Genomic DNA, 23,896 nt, shown 5'->3' on the forward strand with positions numbered 1-23,896 from the left:
TATCTTCTGACATCCATTTTGGTCTTTTCTTTCTCTTCTGTCTTTGCAATGACAGTTTGCACTCTTCCTGGATGATACCCTTGATATCCTCCCACAAATCATCTGGCCTTCGCTCATTAGTGTTCAAAGCCTCAAACCTGTTCCTGAGATGGTTCTGAAATTCAGGTGGGATGGACTCAAAGTCATATTTCGGTTGCCTTGGATTTGGTTTAATTTTCCTCAGCTTCAGCTTGAATTTGCATATGAGTAGTTGGTGATCTGACCGTCTAGAAGAGTTTAAGAGGCTGTATGAAAGGAAATGGCCTGGGAAGACATTTCCCAGTTTCTCCTGTACAGTAGTGGGTGGATTCAAACGACCCACTTTTGGGTATACCACCAGAGTTCCCTTCTGACTCCTGCAAACCATAAATCTACTTACTATCCCTAAGGATTTACCTATTCTAGAACTTTTACAGAGCTCTGAATATATCCCATCAACTGCAAAAAAACCCAAACAGATATGGCTTGGAGATGATGCAACCAAAGTGCTCCTTGGAGGCAAAGATGATAAAGCTTTACCTCCCATCCTTTGAGAATGTTGCTAGGAAAGGCTATTTCTTAGAGAAGGACATCATGATTCAAGAGGTAGAGGGAAGGCAAAGGAGAGGAAGGCCCTCAACCAGGTGGATTGACACAGTGACTGCAGCAATAGGCTCAAGTGTGTCAAAGATTGTGAGGTTGGCACAGGATAGGACAAGTTTCAAATCTGTTGTTCATAGGATCGCTATGAATCATGATCAGCTCAATGGCACCGACCAAGAACAATGCCCTAGTGGTAAACAGTTGCACTACCAAGGCAAGCAGTTCAAATCCACCAGCTGCTCCATGCTGGAAAGACAGGCCTCCTCTTATACAATGTACAACTTCAGAAAACTCACTGGAGGGTCCTCTAGGACTTAATTCTGACTCAAAGGCAATGAGGGGTTTTTGAGAGATGTTTTACTAAATGGAATTATACAATATGGAATCGTTTTTTGAATGAGTCTTTCAATTAATATAGCATTTTCAAGGTTCACCTGTATGGAACCACATGTCAGAATATCTTTCCTTATTATATGGCTTAAGTATGTTCCATTTTGTTTATCCATTGACATTGTTCATTAAAGGATTCAGAGTGTTGTGACTTTTTAACTATGATGAATGATGGCATTCACATGCAAGTTCTGGTGTAGACACATGCTTTCAGATCTCTTGGATTCCTTCTTTCTGGAATTTGGCCCCTTGAATTCCCAGGTTTTTGGTAATCTCATAGTCCATTCTGCAGTTCCTGTGTCAACTATGCTGTACGTTTCTGCTTGAGCTCTGTGATGGGCAGCCTCGGGAGGCGCCTATAGTTATATCAACTTGGATCTAACCCATCACATTTCCTTTATTTGAAAGATTAAATCCTTTCCCATTCTGCAGCTTTGAGTTGCTCTCCACTGCCTTCAGACAGTAGTTTTGTGTTTTGTACAGAATTTGTTATTGCTATTGGCAGGAGAGAGAGTTTAATAGAAGCTGTTCAACCATTAATGGAAGCCAAAAGTTGCCAACTAAGGAACTGGATTTGGTTCTACAAGCTGGAAGGTTCTTCACGGAGGCCTCATGGGTTTCAGCCCGTGCCTTTGTAGACTGGTGTGGCTGTTGGTGAGGGGAAAGTTAGGCAACAAGGGAAGCAGTGAGGAGATGCCTGCAGTGGGTCAGGAGTGAGAAAAGAATAGCCTTAACAGGAGGAAGAGGACAGTGGAGATGAAATGAGAAGATCAGGTAGGAGAGATTAAAAGAAAGATTCTAGTTTGGGGACAGGCCATGGGGCATAGTTTGTGTGTCTTAGTGTTGTTATTACAGAAAATATCACAGTGGGTGGCTTTTTTTTTAAATTGATGACTTTTTTTTTTCATTCTTAATTTCAATGAACATCTACAGAGATTTTGGATTTTCATTCATTCATTGTTGCACTTTTCTCCCCACCCACTCCAACATCACCCTTCCCACCAGTTCGCTCCTCTCCTTGACAAGCAAAAGGAAAACTCCTTCATTGGTATCCATTTCCCCCGCACACCCCCACCCCCACCCTGAGTATACTCTACTCTGCAACCCTCATTCCAGACTCTTATGATAATCATAATGCCCTAAAATATATTACTTTTAAACTATTCTCTCCCTCATCGGCTTCAATGCAGTAAACATAATTTATCCAGTTTTTCTCAGTCTTACCCCCATCCTGATGTCAGCCTCATTCTACAACAATGGCACCATATAGTATTTGTCCTTTTGTGACTGAGATATTTCACTCAGCATAATGTCCTCCAGGGTCACCCATTTTGTATAATATTTCATGAGTTCCTTGTTTTTCAATGCAGCGTAGTATTCCATTGTGTGAATATACCACAGCTTCTCTCTATCCATGTGTTCGTTGATGGGCACTTAGGTTGTATCCAATTCCTTGCTATTGTGAACAAAGCCACAGTAAACATGGGTGTGCAGATATCTGCTTGGATCTCAGTTATGGTATCTTTAGGGTATATTCCCAGTAGTGGAATTGCTGGGTTAAGTGGTATCTCTATTTGCAACTTTTGGAGAAAGCACCATGCTGCTTTCCACAGTGGTTTCACCATTTTACACTCCCATCAGCAGTGAATAAGGGTTCCATTCTCTCCACAACCTCACCAGCATTTGTTGCTTGCTGGTCTGGCTTTTAAAAAGAGAAACTAGTTTCCGGCTCAGTGGTAGAACCATGGTTGTGTTGCGTCTTACCAGAGCTGGTGGTGCAGGTGCTCAGGCCGGAGGTGCCGGATGTGAGGAGCAGGAACCCAGCATCATGGAGCCTGAGGATAATTAATAACTGCCAGAGATTGGACTTCTGTTATCATCTAAAAAGCCCTCAGTAAGCTGATTAGACCCTTGACCTGTCAAGTCTTCATGATGCTCGGTCCTGAGGGAGCTGAAGGATTTGTGGTCAAGCTCCACGGCTTGCTGTGGTCTTGTTCTATTGGAGATGTGCAGAATTTCCTGTCTGAATGCAAAATTCATGATGGCATGGCAGGTGTTCATTTCATCTATACCCAAGAAGGCAGGCAGAGTGGTGAAGCTTTTGTTGAACTTGAATCAGAAGATGATGTAAAAATGATCCTGAAGAAAAAGAAAGCATGGGGCACCACTATTTGAGATATTCAAGTCCCATAGAACCGAAATGGATTGGGTGTTGAAGCACAGAGGTCCAAATAGTGCCGACACTGCCAATGATGGCTTTTCGCGCCTTCGAGGACTCCCATTTGGATGCACAAAAGAAGAAATTGTTCAGTTCTTCTCGGGATTAGAAATCATACTGAATGGGATCACTTTGCCAGTGGACACTGAGCAAGATTACAGGCGAAGCTTTTGTGCAATTTGCTTCACAGGAATTAGCTGAGAAGGCTCTAGGGAAGCACAAGGAAAGAATAGGGCACAGGGATATAGAAGTGTTCAAAAGCAGTCAGAAAGAAGTGAGATGATACTCTGATCCTCCTCTAAAGTTCATGTCTGTGCAGCAACCCGGCCACTATGACAGGCCACGTACTGCCCGGAGATACATTAGCATTGTCAAACAAGCAGGCTTTGACAGAATGAGGTCTGGGGCTTATAGCACAGGTTATGGGGACTATAAGGAGTATAGTGGCCTCAGTGACAGCTATGGTTTCACCACTGACTTATTTGGAAGAGATCTCAGTTACTGTCTGTCAGGAATGTATGATCACAGATATGGAGACAGCGAGTTTGCGGTTCAGAGCACAACTGGACACTGTCCACATGAGGGGGCTTCCATACAAAGCGACTGAGAATGACATTTATAACTTCTTCTCTCCACTCAACCCTGTGAGAGTGAATATTGAGATTGGCCCAGATGGAAGAGTGACCAGAGAAGCAGGTGTTGAGTTTGCCACTCATGGAGAAGCTGTGGCTGCCATATCAAAAGACAGAGCCAACATGCAGCACAGATACATAGAGCTCTTCTTAAATTCAACCACAGGGACTAGCAATGGGGCTTATAGTAGTTAAATGATGCAGGGCATGGGAGTGTCGACCCAGTCCACTTACACTGGCCTTGAGAGCCAGTCGGTCAGTGGCTGTTATGGGCCTGGCTATAGCGGTCAGCAGAACAGCATGGGTGGATATGACTAGTTTTCTAGAAGCATTTGAGAAAACTTCAAATTTTCACAGGCAGCCAGCAAGCAGTGGAAAGCATTTATTACTTAGAGGAAGCTGTGGGACCCATTTTGCACCATGAGTTGTGAAATCTGGATTAAAAAAAATTACCTCTTCAGTGTTTTCTCATTCAAACTTTCTTCTAGCATGTGATAAAGATACTGAGTAAACGGTAAAAAACTTATTTTCAGCTTTTCTCAATTAACATTTTGGTAGTATGTTTCAGAGTGATGTCTGAGTTAAGGTAGTTTGAAGTACGTTAAATGTGGCTCTTTGTCACCACGTTACAGCAAACACATTTGAGAGACATGCTTTTTTTGGAAAACTCAAAGGTGCTAGATCCCTAATCCAAAAAGAAGCATTTCTTTTCTTTTCTTTTTCTTTTTTGAGAAGCGTTTCTTATGTTTGTTTATTCTAGTTTGTTTTCATTCAAAATCTTAGGTTAAGTTTTAAGCTTTTAAAAGTTAATTTTGAAAATTGAGACACAATACTAATACTGTAGGAATTGGTAAGGCCTTGACTTAAACCTTTCTTTGTACTGTGATTTCCTTTTGGGTGTCTTTTGCTAAGTGACACTTGTTAACTAAATTTTTTTCTTAAAATAAAGATTTTTTTCCACAAAAAAAAGAGAGAAACTAATTTAAGAAAGAAATAAATAAAAGGGGAAACTCATTCCCTCACATCTGAGGGATCACAGGGGAAGGCTCCGCTGTGTTGGGATGATCGCAGCTCAGCTGCTCTGGCTCCACGTTCCTCGGTTCCTTGGCATCCACCATCCCTCATCTGTGTTCGTGTGTTTCTGAGTCTCTTTGCTCACTATAGCCAGAAGTGACTCCATTTAGGATATACCCTACACTGATGCACCTTAGTAACACATCAAAGAAAACCTTATTGCTAAATAGATTGACGCACAGTTTTCACAAAACAAACCACTCCATCATTGTGGGGTCAGTTCCAGTGCCTCGGACAGAGCAGAACTGTCCTGTGGGGTTTTCCAGGCCGTAATCTTTACAGACACAGACTGTCACGTCTTTATCTTCCAGAGCAGCTGATGGGTTCAAACCACACACCTTTGGGTTACCAGTCAAATGCTTAACCACTGTGCCACCTGGGGTTGGGATTCTAGCACCTATTTTGGAGAATACTCAGTTTGATCCATAATAGACTTCTTCACATGAAAGATTTCTGAAAGGACCAGGTGACATTATCAGAGTCTAGACTGGTTCATGTGTGTATGTACAGAGGCCTGGAGAGCCTATTCACCTGCTGTTAGTCCTGGAAAAGTTACCTGCCTGAATCGCAGGTCGCCAGTCCTGGTTTGCAGATCTGCCTGGATCTCTGACTGCTCCTGGAGGCATCCCAGCTCTCATTGACCCTGGGATGGGGGGTCCATTGGGAAACAGTCTGTGGTGAAACCAGCCTGGAGCTGCAGAAGGACAGGAATGAGGGGTCACCAGCGCCTGGCCGTGTCTGCGTCAGGTCTATGCCCACTCTTCTTAAGGTGAGCCAGCGTGAGCCGCCATTCGCCTTGACTTAACCTCCTTGCTTTCTGCCTTTTCTTTCCAAAGGTCAAGTGGATGATGTACTGGATTATATTTGCACTTTTCACCACAGCAGAGACGTTCACAGACATCTTCCTGTGCTGGTAAGTGCTCCAGGAGTTGGGACATTTCCTAGTCAAGAGGAGGAATGGGAAATGGCTGTAGCATCAGCCTCAGACCTGACCTCAGGCCAGCGACAGGTGTGTGAGAGTCTAACTGGTCACTGAGAAGACATTCGCTTGGACAAGTTACTCTTTCCGTACATAAGTGTTTATCGGCTGATCTTGTTTGCCATTGTTATTCCGAGCAATGAGAGTATAATGACGGACAAGACAGAAGATCTATGACAGGGCTGCTGCTGAGTAATGAATGGAAATTTGTAGAGCGTCAAAGCTTTGTTCTCCTCCAGGGCATCTTTCATTCTCTCCTGGTATCTGATAGATGGGTTACCTTTTTTGTCTTGATTCTCCTGCTCAGTGACAAACCCATAGGGGTGAGAACATGTTTAACCTGCCTTTTGGTATCCCTAATCCCTGGCCCACACCTTTCACCTAGGATGTCACCAGTGGAATTTTCCAGAGTAAGTGAAAGACTCTTTCAATACAAGAACAAATCAATAAATAGATAGTGGCTGGGTTTTAGTAGAAAAATGGGACGGGGGGGGGCGGGGGCAGAGAAAAGTTGAGCAATTAAAATGTAATAATTGTCAATAACAGTAGAATGTCACCTTGAAATTCTGGTTATTCTAATAAAGCGAGAAAGGGCCCACCTTTTAACTGAAGTCCTGAGAAGACCAGAAATTAGTGGGCTGTACCTGCTTCCTTTTTACCTTTTCTGAATAGCAATGCCAGCTTCCTGCCTGGGGAAGAAACCTCTTCCTTTGTGATTCTTCTGTGATGAGTTGACTGGGAATTCCCCTGGTCCCCCATCCATCATTTCAGGGGAACCCTGTCATTCAAGTAGAACACAAATGTGGAGTAAGCACATTCTTGTAAGTCCAGAGCTCCCTGGGGCAGCACCTGGATGGGCAGGCCTGGAGGCCACCCCAGAGTCTGCTCCCTGAGCTGTCACAGGAGGAGTTTAGCCAAGAAGTCCTGTGTTGAGAAGGCAGAGATTTTGGAGGCTGGAGGCTTTTAAGGCTGGGGCCTATAAGAGGAGCCCAGAGGCCCTGGAGGGTGTGTAGCGGCTGGCAGGGGCTTCAAGGGCCTCCAGTAGCCCCAGAGGACCACACAGAGACCAAAGCACAATCCGCTCCTCAAGCCCCTGGACTCCATAGGTTGGGACAGACACTCACGGGTCCCTCTACACAGTGAGGGAAACACGTTCTCACATACTCAGTGAGGAGGGGCAGCCACTGTGTGAGTACCACAGCCTCAGAAAAGGCTGGGTGCGTGTCCTGTGGACGTGAAGAAGCACACACGAGGAGGCCACTGCAGCTCTGTCATTGTAGAGGCCGGCTCATGGGGGCCTAGGGGGATGCTGGTACAGCCATAGATAGCCACTGAGAAGAGTCAGGCAATATACACCCACTGCTATGAGAGAGTGAGTGTGTGTGTGTGTGTGTGTGTGTGTGTGTGAGAGAGAGAGAGAGAGAGAGAGGAGAGGATGGAGAGGAGAAGGAGGACACAAGGCATTGGGGCATTGGAAGGTGTGGGGAGGTGTTGTTAAGGGACTTTTACATGCGTCTTGATTTTAGTTACTGTTGAGATTACTTTAACTCATGTGACTCAGCACTATGAAACTTCATGTGGTCTGCATCACCTTCATGTCATCTCGGCCACTGTAGATTTTAAGTGCATTCGCTTGGGGAATGAGCCCTGGTGGCATGGTGGGTTAGGCATTGGACTCCCCACCTAGAAGTCGGCAGTTAGAACCACCAGCTGTTCGCTCTTTGGAGATAGCGCTCTGGGGACCTTGGGGCCACCTAGTCTGTCCTGCAAGTTTGCTGTGAGTCAGAACCAACTGTTGACAGTGAGGGATGAGTTTGGTTTTCCACCCTTGTGAGGGCTCATCTCCCAGCCTTTTATCAGATAGTGTTCTCTTGTGATCATGGCCAACAGCCATTTCTTCGGCTAATTTTCAGAAATCGATCAGCAGCCCTTTCTTCCTGGTTTGTCATAGTCCAGAAGCTTTGCTGACACCTGTCCACTATGACTGCAGATATTTGAAATACTCATGCTGTAGCTTAAAGCATCCCAGCCACACAAGCCACCGCAGCATGGCCGACTGGCAGAGGCATGGGGTGCATATGCCTGTTCCGTGACTGCACCTCGCCATCATCTTACAGTCACACAGACTACAGTGGAGGGTCAGAGATGGCGGGGAAGACCCTCAGCACAGTGGACTGACATGGTGACTGTCGCAGGGGGTTCAAGCATGTCAGGGATGGAGAGGATGATGCAGGATAGAACAGCATTGGGATCCTTTCACAGGTGGTGCAACAGCATCTGAAAACAACATGATCTAACTCTGGAAGAACACGCTAAAAACTGATAATACCCCTTGCTTTTGGAAAAGAGGTATTGCCTCCCCTGCAGACACCAGGGGAGAGCAGCAGATTCTTTTTTGTATACCTTTGGGTTTTTGTAATGTTTTAAGCGATGTACCTATATTACCTCTTTTGGGGGGAGGAGAAGTCTTTTTCCTAATTAGAGGAGCAGCAGTGTGACAGGTCCTCTAGGGATTATTTGTGTCTTTTGTTGATGCCTAAGCTTGCCAAAGTTATTTGCTTTCTCCTTGGGACTAATAACTGGTTGTTTTCAAAACAGAATTTCCTCCTTAATCACCAGAGAGTTCAAAGGTGGTAGAACCACAGCCTCTGCTCTGGCAGTTCCGGCCAACTGCTTGCTGTCTGGGCAGCCTTCACTCTGTCTTGTTAGGCGAGTGTTCCTGGGGGCGTGTCAGAGCTGGCCGGCTGGCCATCTGGCAGTCTGTGAGAGAGTAAGAAGTGTCAAGTGGCCCCTAGAAAGTGTTGGTTGGGTCCCACTCCTTTATTTCTAATAGGGAGGGTTTACCTCGACTCCTTCCCATCATTTGCTCTTAGAAAGGTCCATCGTTTCCCTCTGAGCGTCAGGACTGCTAAGTTTGGCCGAGCAGCTTGTCCCATCATGAGGTAGCTGGTTGAGGGGGAGACAGCTGGAATCCAGGCTAAGTGTTGCTTGCCAAGCTGGGCGCCTGCAGCACCTCGTCCTGCTGCAGGGACTGATTGTCTAACAAAGGCACCACACAAGCCAGCAGAGGCCCTGGGCGGCACTCATCTCGGGTTTTCAGTGTGTATCTTTGAGACTGTTTGATTTATTTGTTACCCCAGGGGAGTAGGTCCAGAGGGGCCAGCTTCTTGTCTGTCTCCTAGTACACTGGCAGCTCACAGAAGACAGGGACCAGCTCTCCTTTGTTCATCATGTTATCGGCAATCCAGAGCACAGGCTGACACATACAGGTGCTGGGTGTTTGTGCAGTGGAGAAATGAACACTCAAGTGTGCAGGTTTCAGACTCCAGAGTCGTGTGTCATCTGCACCCTGCAGGCATCTTTCTCTTAGCATCAAAAAGATCAAGGCCTGTTTGCCTGTCCTTGCCTTGAGCAGCACACTGTTCCCTGGTGAGAGCTGGGTTCTCGCCCTTGGCTTCTTTGGGCCCAGAACACAGCCAAGAGCACTGAGGTGTTTTTTTTTTCTTCACTGCTGGCTCAGCTCTGCTGTGCTTCCTCCTCAAGGTGGTGTCTCCTTGGCTCTCAAGGAAACAGAGAGAGAGACACACACACACACTCACACACTCACACACTCACACACATACACACACACAGAGTCCTGCCTCTCCCCTGAGGTGGATCCTGGCCTCAGGGCATGACAGCTTTTGCCAGGCAGGGCATCAAGTGATTGATGGAGACGTCTGGGCACCTGGTTTGCTTTGACACTAAGAAGAGAGGAATTGGGCTTTCTGAGAGAGGCCTTGGAACTGTCACATGTGTGCTTGTGTGTGTGTACTCGCCTGCCCACCGGGGACTCCGTAGGGGTGTGCAGCACACCTGTGACCAGGTGGCGTCCATCCTGACAGGACGTGTGTTTTCTTCTCTGTCTCTCCAGGTTTCCGTTCTATTATGAACTGAAAATCGCTTTTGTAGCCTGGCTGCTGTCCCCCTACACCAAAGGCTCCAGCCTCCTCTACCGGAAGTTTGTGCATCCCACGTTGTCTTCAAAGGAGAAGGTAACCTTCTCCCAGCCGGCTCCTTCCAGCCAGGGTTGCCCTTTCACCTTTGGCTCTCATTTACCCCCACATTATCCCTTCAAGTCTTTTTTCTGGCAATAATATTTCCCTGATATGTTTAGGAAGATTAGTGAAATTCTCTAAAAGATGTTATTTATCAGTAGTTATTGTCCAACCTCAAAAACTTCATTGACATAGAGTCAGAATCCACTTAGAGCTGACCCTCTAGTGGCTTTTAAATCGCCCAGATTGAAAGATTTAAGATTGCCCATTTTTTGTACAGTGCTTCCATAAATTTTAAGAAATAAAAACTCACTCATAATTCAGCCCCCTGGATGGAATTCCCTTCCTTTTTTTATGCTAATCCCCATCCTTTTACAGGTATTTTTTTACATAGAGATGATGTAAGCTTTTATTTAGATTTCTAAAGCATGGCTTTAAAAAACCAAACCTACACATAGATTGTCTTGGTTGAAGATCTGTGTGGATTGTTTGGTTGTATTTATTTAAGCCCTGGAAGCAGGAGCGGCATCCACTTCCAAAATGGCTTGCCTCTGGAAACTCTATGTATGAACAGTGCTCAGGCTGTTCGTTCATAGGGTCGCTATGAGTCGTCTATGACTCGACGGCATTAAACAACAACAACATTTATTTAAGCCTTTTGTTTAAAGTCAACAAGACCTCCTGGGGGCCCTTATATTTAAAAGTTGGCCCTGAGGATTATATTTTAATCCCTTGTTACTGTATTTTGGAGCAACATTCTTCTAAGTCATACAGCACTCTGGGCAGTTTGGTGTGATGAGGTAATCTGGGTTTGCTGCGACACTGAACCTTGTGCCATTTGGGTTTTATATGCCATAATGGAACAACTGTGCCATAGGTGTGCCAAACACCATAATGGCTACCCATCGTGGGCAGTGTTTGGTGGCGCTCCCAGATTGATTCAAGATTGAGTCAAGTTTGGAAGCAGGAATGGCATCCACTTCCTAAACTACATGCCTCTGGAAACTCCATGAACTTGGAGAAATGATGATAATTATAGAAAGGCTTCAGACCTTTTGTTCATAAGGTCGCTGTGAGTTGTGCTCAACTCGACGGCAATGAACAATACATATATACAGTATATATATGCTGAGATCTTGAGGAAATTTGCTCATAAGCCAGTGCTTCTTGGTCTTCATAATGATGTACATTAATAGAACTGTTTTCTTGTTGCTGTTAGGTGTCCTCAAGTCAGCTATGACTCACTCATTTTATGAACAAATCTCAGCCTTGCCCAACCCTGTGTTGTCCATCCTCAGAGGCTCTGATATCATCAGGCACATTGTTACAGTCACTGTCTCTAGCATGGAATTTCATTTCTTTATCATTTGTTAATTCTAACTAAATACTCCAGCTATGAATATGTGCAGTGCTGTATAATTTGTTGATCGCAATTTGATTTTATAGTCTTCTTTATATAAAATAGGAGCACTTTGTCAGGATCTATTCATTTCTGTTGTTTCTGAAAGTTGACCTCGGTAAGTTTTGGGGAACACATCAACTATATGAGCAAGCTATTGTAAACATTATGAGAATCCCATTAGGAACTACGTGACACTTCCCATCTCAGAAGGGTGGATTTGGGGGTCAGGAGAGGTCCATCTTGACCTGGTTGTTAGATCCCTACACTTCCTGCCTCTCTTTCCTTGAACTCGAGGCTGCCAGTGCGCTCTTCATTGAAATGAAGGCGTCTGGCACATAAGAGCTACCATTGACCACTTATAGAGTCAGCTGGGGGTCACTGTTAGAGGCCTTCCTGCTGTGCCTTCCCAAGGAAGCTGTCATCAGAGAATTGAGCAGGGAGCTGCCTTGCTCCCCTGCAAACTTTAAAATTAAGGTCAGTCACCAGCATGTAGATATTGAACACGACTGAGGCCAAATGTATTGTCTACCTGACCTCTGCATTGAGCTTTGGTGAGTTCAGAACAGTCATTTGCATATGCCACCAGCTGCACCAAAATAACCCCAAATAAAGCGTGTGGATAAACCAGTTGATCCGAATTTGACCTAAGCCGGTATTAGCCTTTCATTGGTGCCTGATGGAGACTTCGGCCTGCTCGTCCAACACGTCTCTATCTGGCTGAGTGGTGTGGCCTGGGTCCTAGGTTCTGCTTTTTTTTTCCCCAATCTGTAAAATATCCCTTGCTGGAAAAAAAATAAGCCTCATTTCTTTCTGCTTCCTGATCTTTCACATTGATGTGCATTGTGATGTGTCAGGAGATCGGATAACGGACTGTTAGAGCTGCTGGGGCCCAGGGCTCTCAGGTGAGGAGCAGGGTATCTGGCATGTGGAGTCCAGCCTCCCTGTGCTCAGCCACTCCCTCCCACACCGTCCTCTCAGGACTCCAGGGCTGAGTTACCATCAGGATTCTCATCTCTCAGGAAATGAAGTTGAGCAGAGAGAGGCTGATGATTTCCAAGATGGTGAGTCGAGGTTAGACACGCAATTCTTAGCATCCTTTCCACATGGGCTTCTTCCCACACTTTCTATGGAACAGCAGGACTGTCCATGTTCAGGGTCCCCCAGGATCTCCCTGGAAGGCTGGGAGGTTGTAGAATCTTAAAAACATCAATATTTTCTGTTAGAGAGATGTTTCCTGAGTCAACAGGTCACCAACTTTTTAAAAAAAAGAATTCCCTTTTCCTATCCCCTGAATCTCCTGAGGCTTCCAGAAACATTTGTCATTGAAAATCCTATATGAACAGGCACTTCACCGAAGACGACATTCTGATAGCTAACAAACACATGAAGAAATGCTCAAAATCCCTAGCCCTAAGAGAGATGCAAATTAAAACAACTATGAGATATCATTTCACCCCAGTCAAAATAGCAAAATTTAACAGAACAGCAAGCAACAAATGCTGGTTGTGGAGAAACTGGAACCCTGATTCACTGTTGGTGGGAGTGTAAAATGGTGCAACCCCTGTGGAAAGCAGTATGGCGCTTTCTCAAAAAGTTGCAAATAGAGATACCATTTGACCCAGCAATTCCACTACTGGGAATATACCCTGAAGAGACCATAGCTGACATCCAAGCAGATATATGCACACCCATGTTTATTGCAGCTTTGTTCATAATAGCAAGGAGTTGGAAACAACCTAAGTGCCCATCAACAAACAAATGGTTAGAGAAGCTGTGGTATATTCGCACAATGGAATACTATGCTGCATTAAAAAACAAGGAACTCATGCAATATTATTCAAAATGGTTGACTCTGGAGAACATTATGCTGAGTGAAATATCCCAGTCACAAAAGGACAAATATTACATGATGCCACTGTTGTAGAATGGGACTGTCCTTGGGGTTGGGGAGAGACTGAGTAAGATGGGTTCAATAATGTATACTGCACTGAAACAGAGGAGGGAGAAAACTGTTTAAAAGAGATATATAACTAGGTATTTCTGTCATCACAGGAGACTAGAGTGAGGGCTACATGGTGGAGGGGACCTGGGGGAGGGTTTGTAAAACAATGAAAGAATCTTTTCTTTTACTTTTCCATAATTTTTGACTCATGTACTTATAACTTGTTAGTCAAATTTGTGTCTTCTGGGTTGCAACACCCCCATGATACATCTTCAAGGATATGAACATGTACGGCCAAGCACAATCAATAAGAGTGCATCTAAATTCCAAAATCAATCTCCATAATAGTCTATGTGTTTCCTACTGCCAAAGGGGCCCTTTAGAGTAGTGAGAGAAGATCTTCACCCTGAAACCCACAGCGTCCCTTTTCAGCAGGAAGTAGCTAAGAGAATACGCCATCCCCTTTTCCTTATGAGTCAGGGTGAAGTCTCTCTCAGGGAGGAGTGATAGGGAATGGCAAAGGACACACTGACAAAGAAGATTAATCAGAACTGGCTTTGACAAGCACTGTGGCATTTGGACAAGAACAAACTGGGAGGAGGGTAGAGAAAATAGTGCAACAATGAATGAATGGAAACCCAAAATCTCTGTAAATGTTTATGAAAATTAATAAAATATAATTATAGAAAAAAAACACACAAATAAGAAAAAAAAAAGGAAAATCCTATGGAACACAGTTCTGTTGTGACATGAGGGGTCACCGTTAATGGTAATCAACTCAATAGAGACTGGTTTAGTATCTCTTATTTTTCTTCCCCCTCTAACCTCCACACACGCACATGTGCACACATGCATGTGTACACATGTGTTCAGAGTGTCTAGCACTCATGGACTCATTGGTGAGTCAGGCTTGAAGTCCAGAGCTGGGGAGAAGGGAGAGAGAACAGAGATCTAGTCGGACCTTCTGTCTCAGGGCACCTCTTTTCTTCTTTGACAGGAAATTGATGATTGCCTGGTCCAAGCAAAGGACCGAAGTTACGATGCCCTTGTGCACTTCGGGAAGCGGGGCTTGAACGTGGCAGCCACAGCAGCAGTGATGGCTGCTTCCAAGGTACCAGCCAGCCCCTGTCCCCCAGCGTGTGAGCATCTCTGTCCCCCCACCCTGCCCTGCTCCACTATTGCAGCCCCCAAGGCAGGCTGAGGTCTACCTTCCTCATCTCTTTATGATCCCTTGTCTCTCGAGCACTGGGCATGTGCACACACACATACATGATATGTGTAAGCTTAAGATGTTCCAGAGGCCCTGAAGCTTCTCTGTGGATCTCAGGCCTCCAAGTTACTTTGAGTTAAGCCTGAGAGAAAGAGGGAGAGGGGAAGGAGAAATGGCTCTCATCTCCATCCTCCCAAGATCCCATGGAGAGTAACAGAACTCAGAGTGGAGAGGCTTCCTGAGTGAGTAGCACCCACCCGTGGGGCCAGCAGACAAGGACGGACGGGGCCCACCCAGGGTAAGCTGAGTGGTCAGCATTGCCAGCACGGAGGACAATGGATGCGCGTAGCAGCGATACCCCAGACAGGGAGGGTTGAAGTAGACCCTGGCGTGTGGGATGTTGTGATCTGACCACAGGGTCTCTTCCCTTGAGCCTTCTGCGTTCTACTCTGTTCCTTCCCAGCTGCTTCTCACTCCACACTCTGCTCAGAATTGTGTCAGTTTTTCATTATGTAGTGAGCCCTGGAAAGACCCGTCAGTCAGCTGTGTGTTCTTGGAGTAAACCCAGCAGTTGCCATCTAATTCCTCGGTGACAGTCCTTTATCCGCAACCCCACTGTAGTCTAAAGGTCTGCACGTGGCTGGGGTGAAGGAGAGGCAGTGAGGCTAGTGTTCAGGAAGATTCAGTGGTTAATGAGTGGAATTATCAAAGTGAAGCTACTTGGATGGAGAGGTAAAGGTCTAGGGAGGGAGGCGGTGAGGCCCAGAGAGGACCTGAAAGAGGGTGGTTAATGCAGGTCTGGGTGCCCCATGCACTTTGATGGGCTGGCAGGGTAACATGTGCTGAGACTCTCCAAGGGCCAGGGGCCTGAGCTGAGTTTTCTGTGCTCTGAATCGAGAAGAAACATGTCAGGAGCATTTCTGGGAAAGGATTAGGTATTTGTTGGAAGTCAAGGAGTTCTGCAGACACAGACTAGGAGGGAAGGAGGAAGAATGGGAAGCCAGAGGTTGCTGTTTCAGACAAGGCTTGCCCTTTCTGTGGGAAATGTTGTGCTCCCCACCACCACCACTGCCTAGAGTCCCTGCCCATCACAGTGCAGTAGCCACTAGTAAGCTGTGAGCTCCTAGTGACTATCTTTGGAAGAAAAATCTACTTGGATGTCTCAAGGGAGTTACGAGGAACAGTGGTTTACCAAGTAAAACTACTGTTTGAGATGGAATCACTCCATGCATTTATTTTTAATCCCAAAGAGAACACCATTTGTGAATTCTCAGCATGTCAGGCCAGCCTTGCAACATGAAAAGTCCTTTCCCACCATCCTCTGCTTCTGATTCCTCAAGTCACAGTTCAGTTGTAGAGTGTAAGGTGTGTGGATCACAGTGACTTGTGCTGGGCTGCATGTGGACATTCATTCTGATGGTGACTTCTGCAGGGCCGTCCTTTTCCAGGTCTGCCTCAAGCTGGAGCCTCCGGATCCTTGAGCCTGTCTTGGCCCGAGGTTCCTCAGCGGTCACCGCCTGTCCCTGTGACCTCCCAGGGACCCGTGCTCCCGAGACTTCTCCAGCCAGGCACCAGACAACAGCTGAAACCAGAAGGAAGCCCCAGACAGCCTGGCACTTGCCTTACAAAATAACTGCTCGTTCATTCTTTTCAGATAACGGAAGGAGCTTGCGCTTTCTGCTGAATTTGGCTTCCAAGGAGATGTTCCATCTTGGGGGAATGTTGCTTTTCCTCTCTAAATAGAAATATCTTGAGAGAGAAAAATACATCTTCACTTCCAAAAATAATACTTTGTGTTTTAGAAAGAGCTAGCTGTGTACTTTTTTTAAAAAAAAAAGTTAAATATCTATCCTGGCTGAGGTGTAGATAAATGGTTTCTGTAGCAACAGTGGAGCACTCCAGGCAGAGGTCAAACAGCAATGACTCCCTTCAAACCAAATCACTCACCCTTTGGATTCCAGCTCACAGCCACCCTGTAGGACAGAGCAGAGCTTCTCCGCAGGGCCGCCCAACCTGAAATATTACAGACACAACTCACTCATCTTTCTCCCACAGATCAGCTGGTAGATTTGAACCATCGACCAACTTGGCTAGCCAAGAAAAGCTCATAATCACTGAGTCACCAGGGCTCCTTGATGACTCACCAGAAGACCAAAGTCTGATTTCCATGTCCCAACCAACAGGGACGCTTTGTTAGGTTTTGTTTTTTAGTAGATTCTCAGAAGTGCTGACTACGAACTGAAGGCAGTGGGCCCATGAATCTCTATTTTTGACAGTTTCTTCTCCAAATGAATTTTAATTAGCTGGCCCTACACAGGCCCCTGCCTGATACCCCATAAGGACAGAAGCGATTGAGCTTGGAACAGTCAACTTCTTTACCTTTCCGGGGATGCAGGCTTATTCCCCCTGAGAAGCACTAACCTTGAGAAAGAAGAAAGTTGTGTGGGGGACAGTTTATTTCCCCAACACGTAGTGCCTGCGAGAAGGTACTATGATGGAAATACAAACCCTTCCACCTCTGTTTGGCCCTTTGCCCCCAGAAGAATTCTTAGCTGCCTTCTTGATTACCTCAAGAAAGGGGCTGCAAAGAACACCTTCTGCCGGTCACCCATGGCTGGGGTGACCAGCTGATTTGTTGTCCAAATCACAGCATGTTAGACAGCAGGAAGTGTGCTGTAATAGTCACTGCGGGACAGCAAGCATACACTCAGTCTGTTTCAAGAAAACTGGGACTTAAACTCCCCCTACCTTTCCAGGAGGGAGCTCTGATAGCCTCGTGGGTAAGGAGTTGTACTGCCAACCCAAAAGCAGGCGGTTTGAATCCAACCAGCTGTTCCAAAGGGGTAATAGGCAATCTCCTCCCAAGCAACTTACAGCCTCTGAAAACCCACTAAAAGGTCAGCCAGGAGTCACTTCTGACTTGATGACCCATAACAACAACCACCTTCTCAAGAAACCCCATTGCCATTGAGTGAGTTCTAACTCGTGTTTGACGGTGACAGGGTTTGAAGTTCCTCGGAGGTGCAGGTAGTTAACATGCTAGCCAAAAGGTTGGAAGGTGGGGGTCCACTAAGACTCTTGAGAAGGAAAATCTGCTGGTCCACTTCCAAAAACCCAGCCCCCGGAAGCCTGCAGTATACCCCGCTTCTGGCTCCATTTGGAATCACTTGGATCCTGCCTGTCTCTAGCTCCCAGAAAATGCCCTCCCCTCACAAATTACTTCTCACATTGCACTTATCTGGAGGGATGTAAGAGAGATCATGAGGTGACAGGAACATGAACCAGTGGTGAGCATTTGAAAGGAGAGTGGATCAGGGAGTTGGCAAGGCCCTGGTGCCTCATCTCTGTCACCTTCTATCCTTTCATGGCTTCCAGGAGGAAACACAGACTTGTATGGAAGAAGGCAGGTTCTTTTAGCTATGCTTTTAGGTAGTACTTTTTAAAAAACAGAATGTAGACCTCCCGCCCCCAATAAAATTAATATTTACAGTTCTTCAGATCATTGTGAACTGGGAACAAACTCTGTAAACTATATTGTGGTACAAATACATGTAATTATAAATTATATTTTATCTTAGAATAGAAAATCAGATGTGTGACATTTCTCTCTAAGCCTGTTAGCCTCTTTTCTCTCCCTTAAGCTACTCTGGCTCCTTCCTGAGGACAGCCATTCTCCAGCTTGCTCTGTCAGCATGCCCAGTCTCCTGGCTGGTTCTGTTTCTGGTGTTAGCTGTTTTCTTGCCCTGAATCTCATGCAGGGAGAAGACCAAGTTCATGTCTTCTTAAGATTAGAATTAGAAATATTTTTTTTAAAAAAACAAAACAAACAACAACCTGAAGGAATGTATTAAGCACAAATGTCTCACTAGAAAGAGAAAATGAAGTGAGAAAACACAATTGAACAAAAGTTCTAAAACTGTAAAGTATTTCCAGTCACTCTATTGCCCTTGATATTAAACCATGTTCCAGGTTTGGCCCACCTTCCCAGTTCCCAGGCCTGGTAAGCCATCCTTATTTGTTGCTTATCTTGTAACTAGGAAAGTGATGTTTGGTTATCTTAGAACAGTCCCGATGGTCCCAATCCAGCTATTAGAGTCATCTTTCTGAGGCCACAGTTCTAAGTGGACCTTCTGTGCACTGTAGAACCTTCTCCCCAAGTTGGTTTCCGTGTGTGTGCTTATGGCTTCTACCCTTGAATCTGTTCTTTCCATAGTAGCTTGTTAGCTGCTCTGGTTACAGGGTTCTGTCTTGTCTTGCTAGCTTTGGAGCAACACAACAAAAAGACCCCTGGTTCCTAGTAACTTAGTGCTATGCATGTGTCCTAAACCTGTTGATTGATTTGAAGAATAAAACCTTTTTGATCCCCCCAAGTCTCTCTGTTTAATATGTGGGTGCAGAGAATCCCACTCCATGTCATCCTTTGTACAGACAACTCCTATTTGCTGATTCAATGGTGTATAACTCTACCCTCACTTTAAAATAAATGAACCAGCTCCTTCTACGCTAAACAAATTTCTTTATCATAGCCAGTGCTCATGCAGTTTTTAAATTATTGAAAAGACTTCAGGCCTTTCCTTGGAAAACATACATCTGTTCCCACTTCCCTGCACATTCTTTAAAGCAGACGTAGGAATTGGATCTCGTTGTAAACCAGGGATTGCCTACATTAGATTTTGCATTGGGTAGACTTGGAATTCAGTTCCTCTCTTCTTTCAGGCGCTCTTGTAGCTGGTGGCTTGCATAGGTGCAGGACACCTCCATCATCACAGAGCCTTATTTTGAATTCAACCCCTTTGGTTTCGCTTTGCTTTATTTGTTGCCCATCTACTGGCCAGAGGACACCTGCTCTGACTGAGGAAGGACCGCATCTCTTACCTCTGCAGCTCCTGGGTGTCTCTGAATATGCAAATCACCAGGAAAACAGGGAGATGGATCTTGCCCTGGGTCAGCACCTATGCTGGAGTCCCTTTTCTCCATCCTCTCCCCTGGGGGCACTGCTTTCACACACAGCCTTCTCATTGCTTGTTTGTCAGAACTCGGGCACTTTGCCTGCAGTTAAGTGGCCACCAGGGCATAGACAAGCCTTGGTTATGGCCCAAATGTCTGAACAGCTAGACTTAATCCACTGAGAGATAAATCGTCATGTTTTCCCACTCTGTTCTTTATTCCCATTTAGCCTTAAGAATAAACAAAAAACTGAGGAAGTTCAACATAGTGTTTTTAAAAAAAGTGCTCTCCCTATCTTTATCTTTACTACCATTACTACTTTAGCTAAACCACTTGCTTCAATAAAATGGTTTTTTCCAAACCACCATGAAACTATTTTGGGGATCAGAAGTTCATGATTTGCAGCTTCAGACTAGACTTGAGTTGGCTGTATTCAGCGACGTTTTATTCCTAGCAGGGGAAAATCCTCACAACAACCAGACTACCTGTTTACAATTAATCAAGGAACAGGTATTGGTTTGGTTGTTGTTGTTTTTTTATATACACCCTTATTGTATCAGCTAATACCTGTGGGATTAAGGAAAAGAGAAGTGCTGTTTCTTGCACATCTTTGTGTCTCACTTCCCGACTTTCCATTGTCTCCGCTTAATCAGTTGTCTGATCTCTTGTCCTGTTGCCCCCAGCGGAAGCTCTCTCGAGCCACTGTGCTGGTTTACATCACTAGCATTCTTCTGTTTCAGCTGATGCCTGTGGGACATATAATTAATATTTAGAATTCACCACAGCAACCACCTTTATACACCTACACTATCCAAATTGTTCTAGACAGCCTACTGAAATAGTTTGGACGTATTCCTGACTCTAGACTCCCAAACAAATCTGCTTGCACCTTTCAAAACATGCTTAAGCCGAATCAAGCATGACTTTTCACTGGTGTGGTTTTGTCAGACAATGCCCTATAATTTTAGTTTCTTGTTCTTCCAATGCTTCCACCTTGAGTGTTACCTCACCTCCCTCCTGTGGAGTGGACCAACACAGACAAAAGGCATCAGCAATCTGCTGAAGAAGGCTGAGACTTGCTCACTCTGTCCTATGGTTCTCTATGGGGATTATTTGTAATGTCATGTGTCAGAGGTCCAAGTGGGAAAGAGCAGTTTACCTGCCTGACCTCAGAGAAGAACCCGGAAAGTCAGAGGAGAATCATCCCTGAGTGAGAAGAGCTGGACCTGGGCCTTGGTGACCACATCTCCATGTTGACTCATGCTCATTCCCCCTCCCGCCCCTCACTCCCCGCAGTGGGCTGGCATTTCTCTGGGGTCCCTCTCAACCTTTCCTTCTCCTCTTCCTAAGGCCATTTCACCCCTTTTTCTTTTTTTCTCTCATAGCTGGCTGCCTGTCCCCTGATGCCAGGCGTCCCAGAGGGCTTCTCTGCCTCAGCCTGTCTTTGCAAGCTCACATCTAGCGTCCTTGTTCTCTGCTGAGCCCTGTACAATCCTTAGGCAACTTTTCCCTACTCCAAATCTGCCCCCTCCTCTTGTATCCCCTCTTTCTGATACAAATAACAAAGTCACCAACCACGCTTCCAGACCTCAGTCATCTTTCAAAAATATACTTTTCTGCCCCCCCCCCCTTGTGTACCATCGAATCAGATCCAACTGGCATAGGAGGAAATTGCCCCTCCTTCTCCAGTGGAGCATCTGGTGTATTCAAACCATGCACCTTTGGGATTGCAGTGCAGCTTCTTCCTCAGTCATCTTTGATGCATCACCTTCTTACCCTTGGTCTCAACCTTTTGCCATTTCGTTTTCCTGGGCCTCTTGCCCCTGCATTCTCCCTTCTAGCTTGGGCTGTTGTAGTAGCTACCCAAGAGGTGGACTCGCCTGCTGCCTCTCATCCCTGTTGAGGCCTTGTGTGGTTTGGCCCTGACCCCAGCCTTCCAGTCTTGTCTCCTTTTCCAGCTCTTCTCATACTGCACCCCAAAGCACCACCCTCTGTCCTGTTCTACTTGCTATTTCTAGAATATTGCCTTTCCTGCCTCTGCCTTTGTTCACTGATATTGTCCTTTCTCAGCTCCTTCAAGGATCAAATACCTCCCTCTCCATGAGGCCTTCTCTGATCACTTCCTCTTTGTTCTCCAGTGGTCTCTTGTTTGTAGTCTCTTATCCACATCCCTAGTAGGTGCTCAGTAAATATTAAAAGAATAAAATACTATTATATGTGTTGTTGGCTGCCACAAACAAAGCAATGCTTACTAGCATGAATTATGTCCAAAATACAGGCATTGGAGACAAGCTTTGTTGTTGCTACGTGTCATCAAGTGGAGTACGACTCATAGCGTCCCTTTGAAAAGCAGACCTGAACCTTGTCCTAGCCTGTGTCGTCCTCATCTCTGAAACACTTGGTCTCATCGATGCAGTCACTGTACCTGTCCATCTGATTGAGGGTCTTCCTCTCTTTGGCTGACCTTCCACCTTTTTAAGCTTTATGTCCCTCTCCAAGGAATAGCCTCTCCAAGAAACATGCCCAAAGTATGTGAGACAAAGCTTTGTCATCTTTGTTCCAGTGAGCATTCTGGCTGTACTTTTCCCAAGACATATCTGTTTATTCTTTTGGCAATCCATGGGATATCCAGTACTCTTTTCCAACATCACAACTCAAAGGTATTGATTCTTCTTCCATCATCCTTATTGTCCAACTTTTTGTCTGATGCATAGCAAGACCATGGCCTGAATCAGATGCACTTTAGTCTTCAGACTGACATCATTACTCTTCAGTATTTTGAAGAGGTCTCTGAAAGCAGAATTGCCTAATACTAACTTGCCTAATGATATTAATGGTATTACTTGATAATTTCCACACTCTGTTGGGATCACTTTTTTTTTTTGAAAGGGCACAAATATGGATCTCTTCTAAGTCCACTAGCTGACTTCCATATTTCTTGATTTACCACTGAATAGCCCATGGACTGTCCAAAGAACAAACAAGGCTTTCTTGCAGGAAGTACAAGCTGCTCCTTATAGACAAGGGTAGTGAAACTTCATCCCACAGACGCTGGGCATGTTGTCATTCCTAGGACAAAGACATCGTGCTGGGAAAGGTGGAGGGTCAGAAAAAGGAAGACTCTCAATAATGTGAATTGATAGATTGACTGCGATGATGGATCTGAGAATGGCGGAGATTGTGAGAATGGTGCAGGATAGGGCAAGGTTCGGATCTGTTGTTTGCTGTTGACTCAACAGTACCTAACAACAACTGATAGATTGGGTTGACTCTGACATTGAGCATGACCTTCTTCCCTTTACCTTTGTGCAGGATGAAAGAAACAAGGAAGATGTTGGCACTGGGAGTGTGTTTGCAGAAACATTGAGGGCAGGGCGGGCAGGGATCCCTGTTCTGAGGCTCACTTGTCTGTTCTCCTTGGGTGAGGGGGTGAGCACTCTAGGGGGGTTGCCCATGCTCATCCTGCCTCTGGCCCACATGGGAAAGCCACTCTCCTGCCTCCTGTGTCTTCACTCCCCTGGGCCTGGCTTTCCACATAGTTGCCCCTTCTCCTCTGACCTTAAGATGTGTCAGCCTGGGGTGGGTGGTGTGGGCATTTATAGCACCTGCCTCCTCTATGAGGGTGTTTGTTGTTGTTGTTATTGTTCTTATGGGCCTTCAAGTCACCTGTGACTCATAGCAACCCTATGTACAACAGCTCTGAAGCCTGCCCTGTCCTGAGTCTGTCTCACTGACTCTGACACGCCTACCCCTATCGCCTCAGTTACTTTAGCAATCTGTCTCATCCGGAGTCTTCCTCTTCTGCACTATCCCTCCATCTGATCATGATGTCCTTCTGCAATGATTGGTCCTTCCTGGTCACGTGCCCACAATATATATATGACAGAGCTTCAAATCCTAGCCACCAAGGGGAAACTTGGTTTTATCTTTTCCAAGACCAACCTATTTTTAGTCCTGGCTATCCATGGTATGTTCAGTACTCTTCTCCAGCACCATATCTCAAAGGCATCAATTCTTTGGTCATCTTTAGTCATTGTCGAACTCTCTAATCCATAGCATATAATTGCAAAGACCATGGCCTGGATCAGGTGGACCTTAGTCTCTAGACTGACATCATTGCTCCTCGGCATTCTGGAGAGGTCCCTGACAGCATATTTTCCAATGCAATTTGTGTTTTGATTTCCTGACTGCTGGTGCCAAGAGTGTTGATCTTGGGACATAGGAGGCTGAAATTGTTAACAACCTCAGTTTCTCTCCATCTATCATGGTGCTGACAAATGGCCCAGTAGTGAGAATCTTGTCTTCTTGATGTTGAGCTTTAATGAATATTAAAGACTATTGTCCTTGACCTTCTGCAGCAAGCGCTTCAGCTCCTCAAACAGTTTCAGCAAGCAAAGGTCTATCATCTGTATAGTGCAGGTTGTTGACGAGTCTGCTTCCAATC

The 23,896-nt window shown here is 45.5% G+C and overlaps 1 protein-coding gene and 1 pseudogene across 1 annotated transcript in view; both read left to right on the plus strand.

Moving 5' to 3' along the window:
* The window catches only part of LOC102854660 (receptor expression-enhancing protein 1-like), a 79,314-nt gene that overhangs the window by 15,778 nt on the left and 39,640 nt on the right, over positions 1-23,896 (plus strand). The window contains exons 2-4 of the mRNA XM_006900367.1: positions 5,772-5,848; positions 9,828-9,948; positions 14,293-14,406. Coding sequence (XP_006900429.1) covers positions 5,781-5,848; positions 9,828-9,948; positions 14,293-14,406 — 303 coding nt within the window. The 5' untranslated portion in view covers positions 5,772-5,780. The remainder of the gene's footprint in view (positions 1-5,771; positions 5,849-9,827; positions 9,949-14,292; positions 14,407-23,896) is intronic.
* On the plus strand, positions 3,212-4,179 carry LOC102854250 (annotated as a pseudogene).

This window comes from Elephantulus edwardii, unplaced genomic scaffold (genome assembly GCF_000299155.1).
Source record: "Elephantulus edwardii isolate Elephantulus edwardi_28Jun2011 unplaced genomic scaffold, EleEdw1.0 scaffold00283, whole genome shotgun sequence".
NCBI classification, from domain to species: domain Eukaryota; kingdom Metazoa; phylum Chordata; class Mammalia; order Macroscelidea; family Macroscelididae; genus Elephantulus; species Elephantulus edwardii.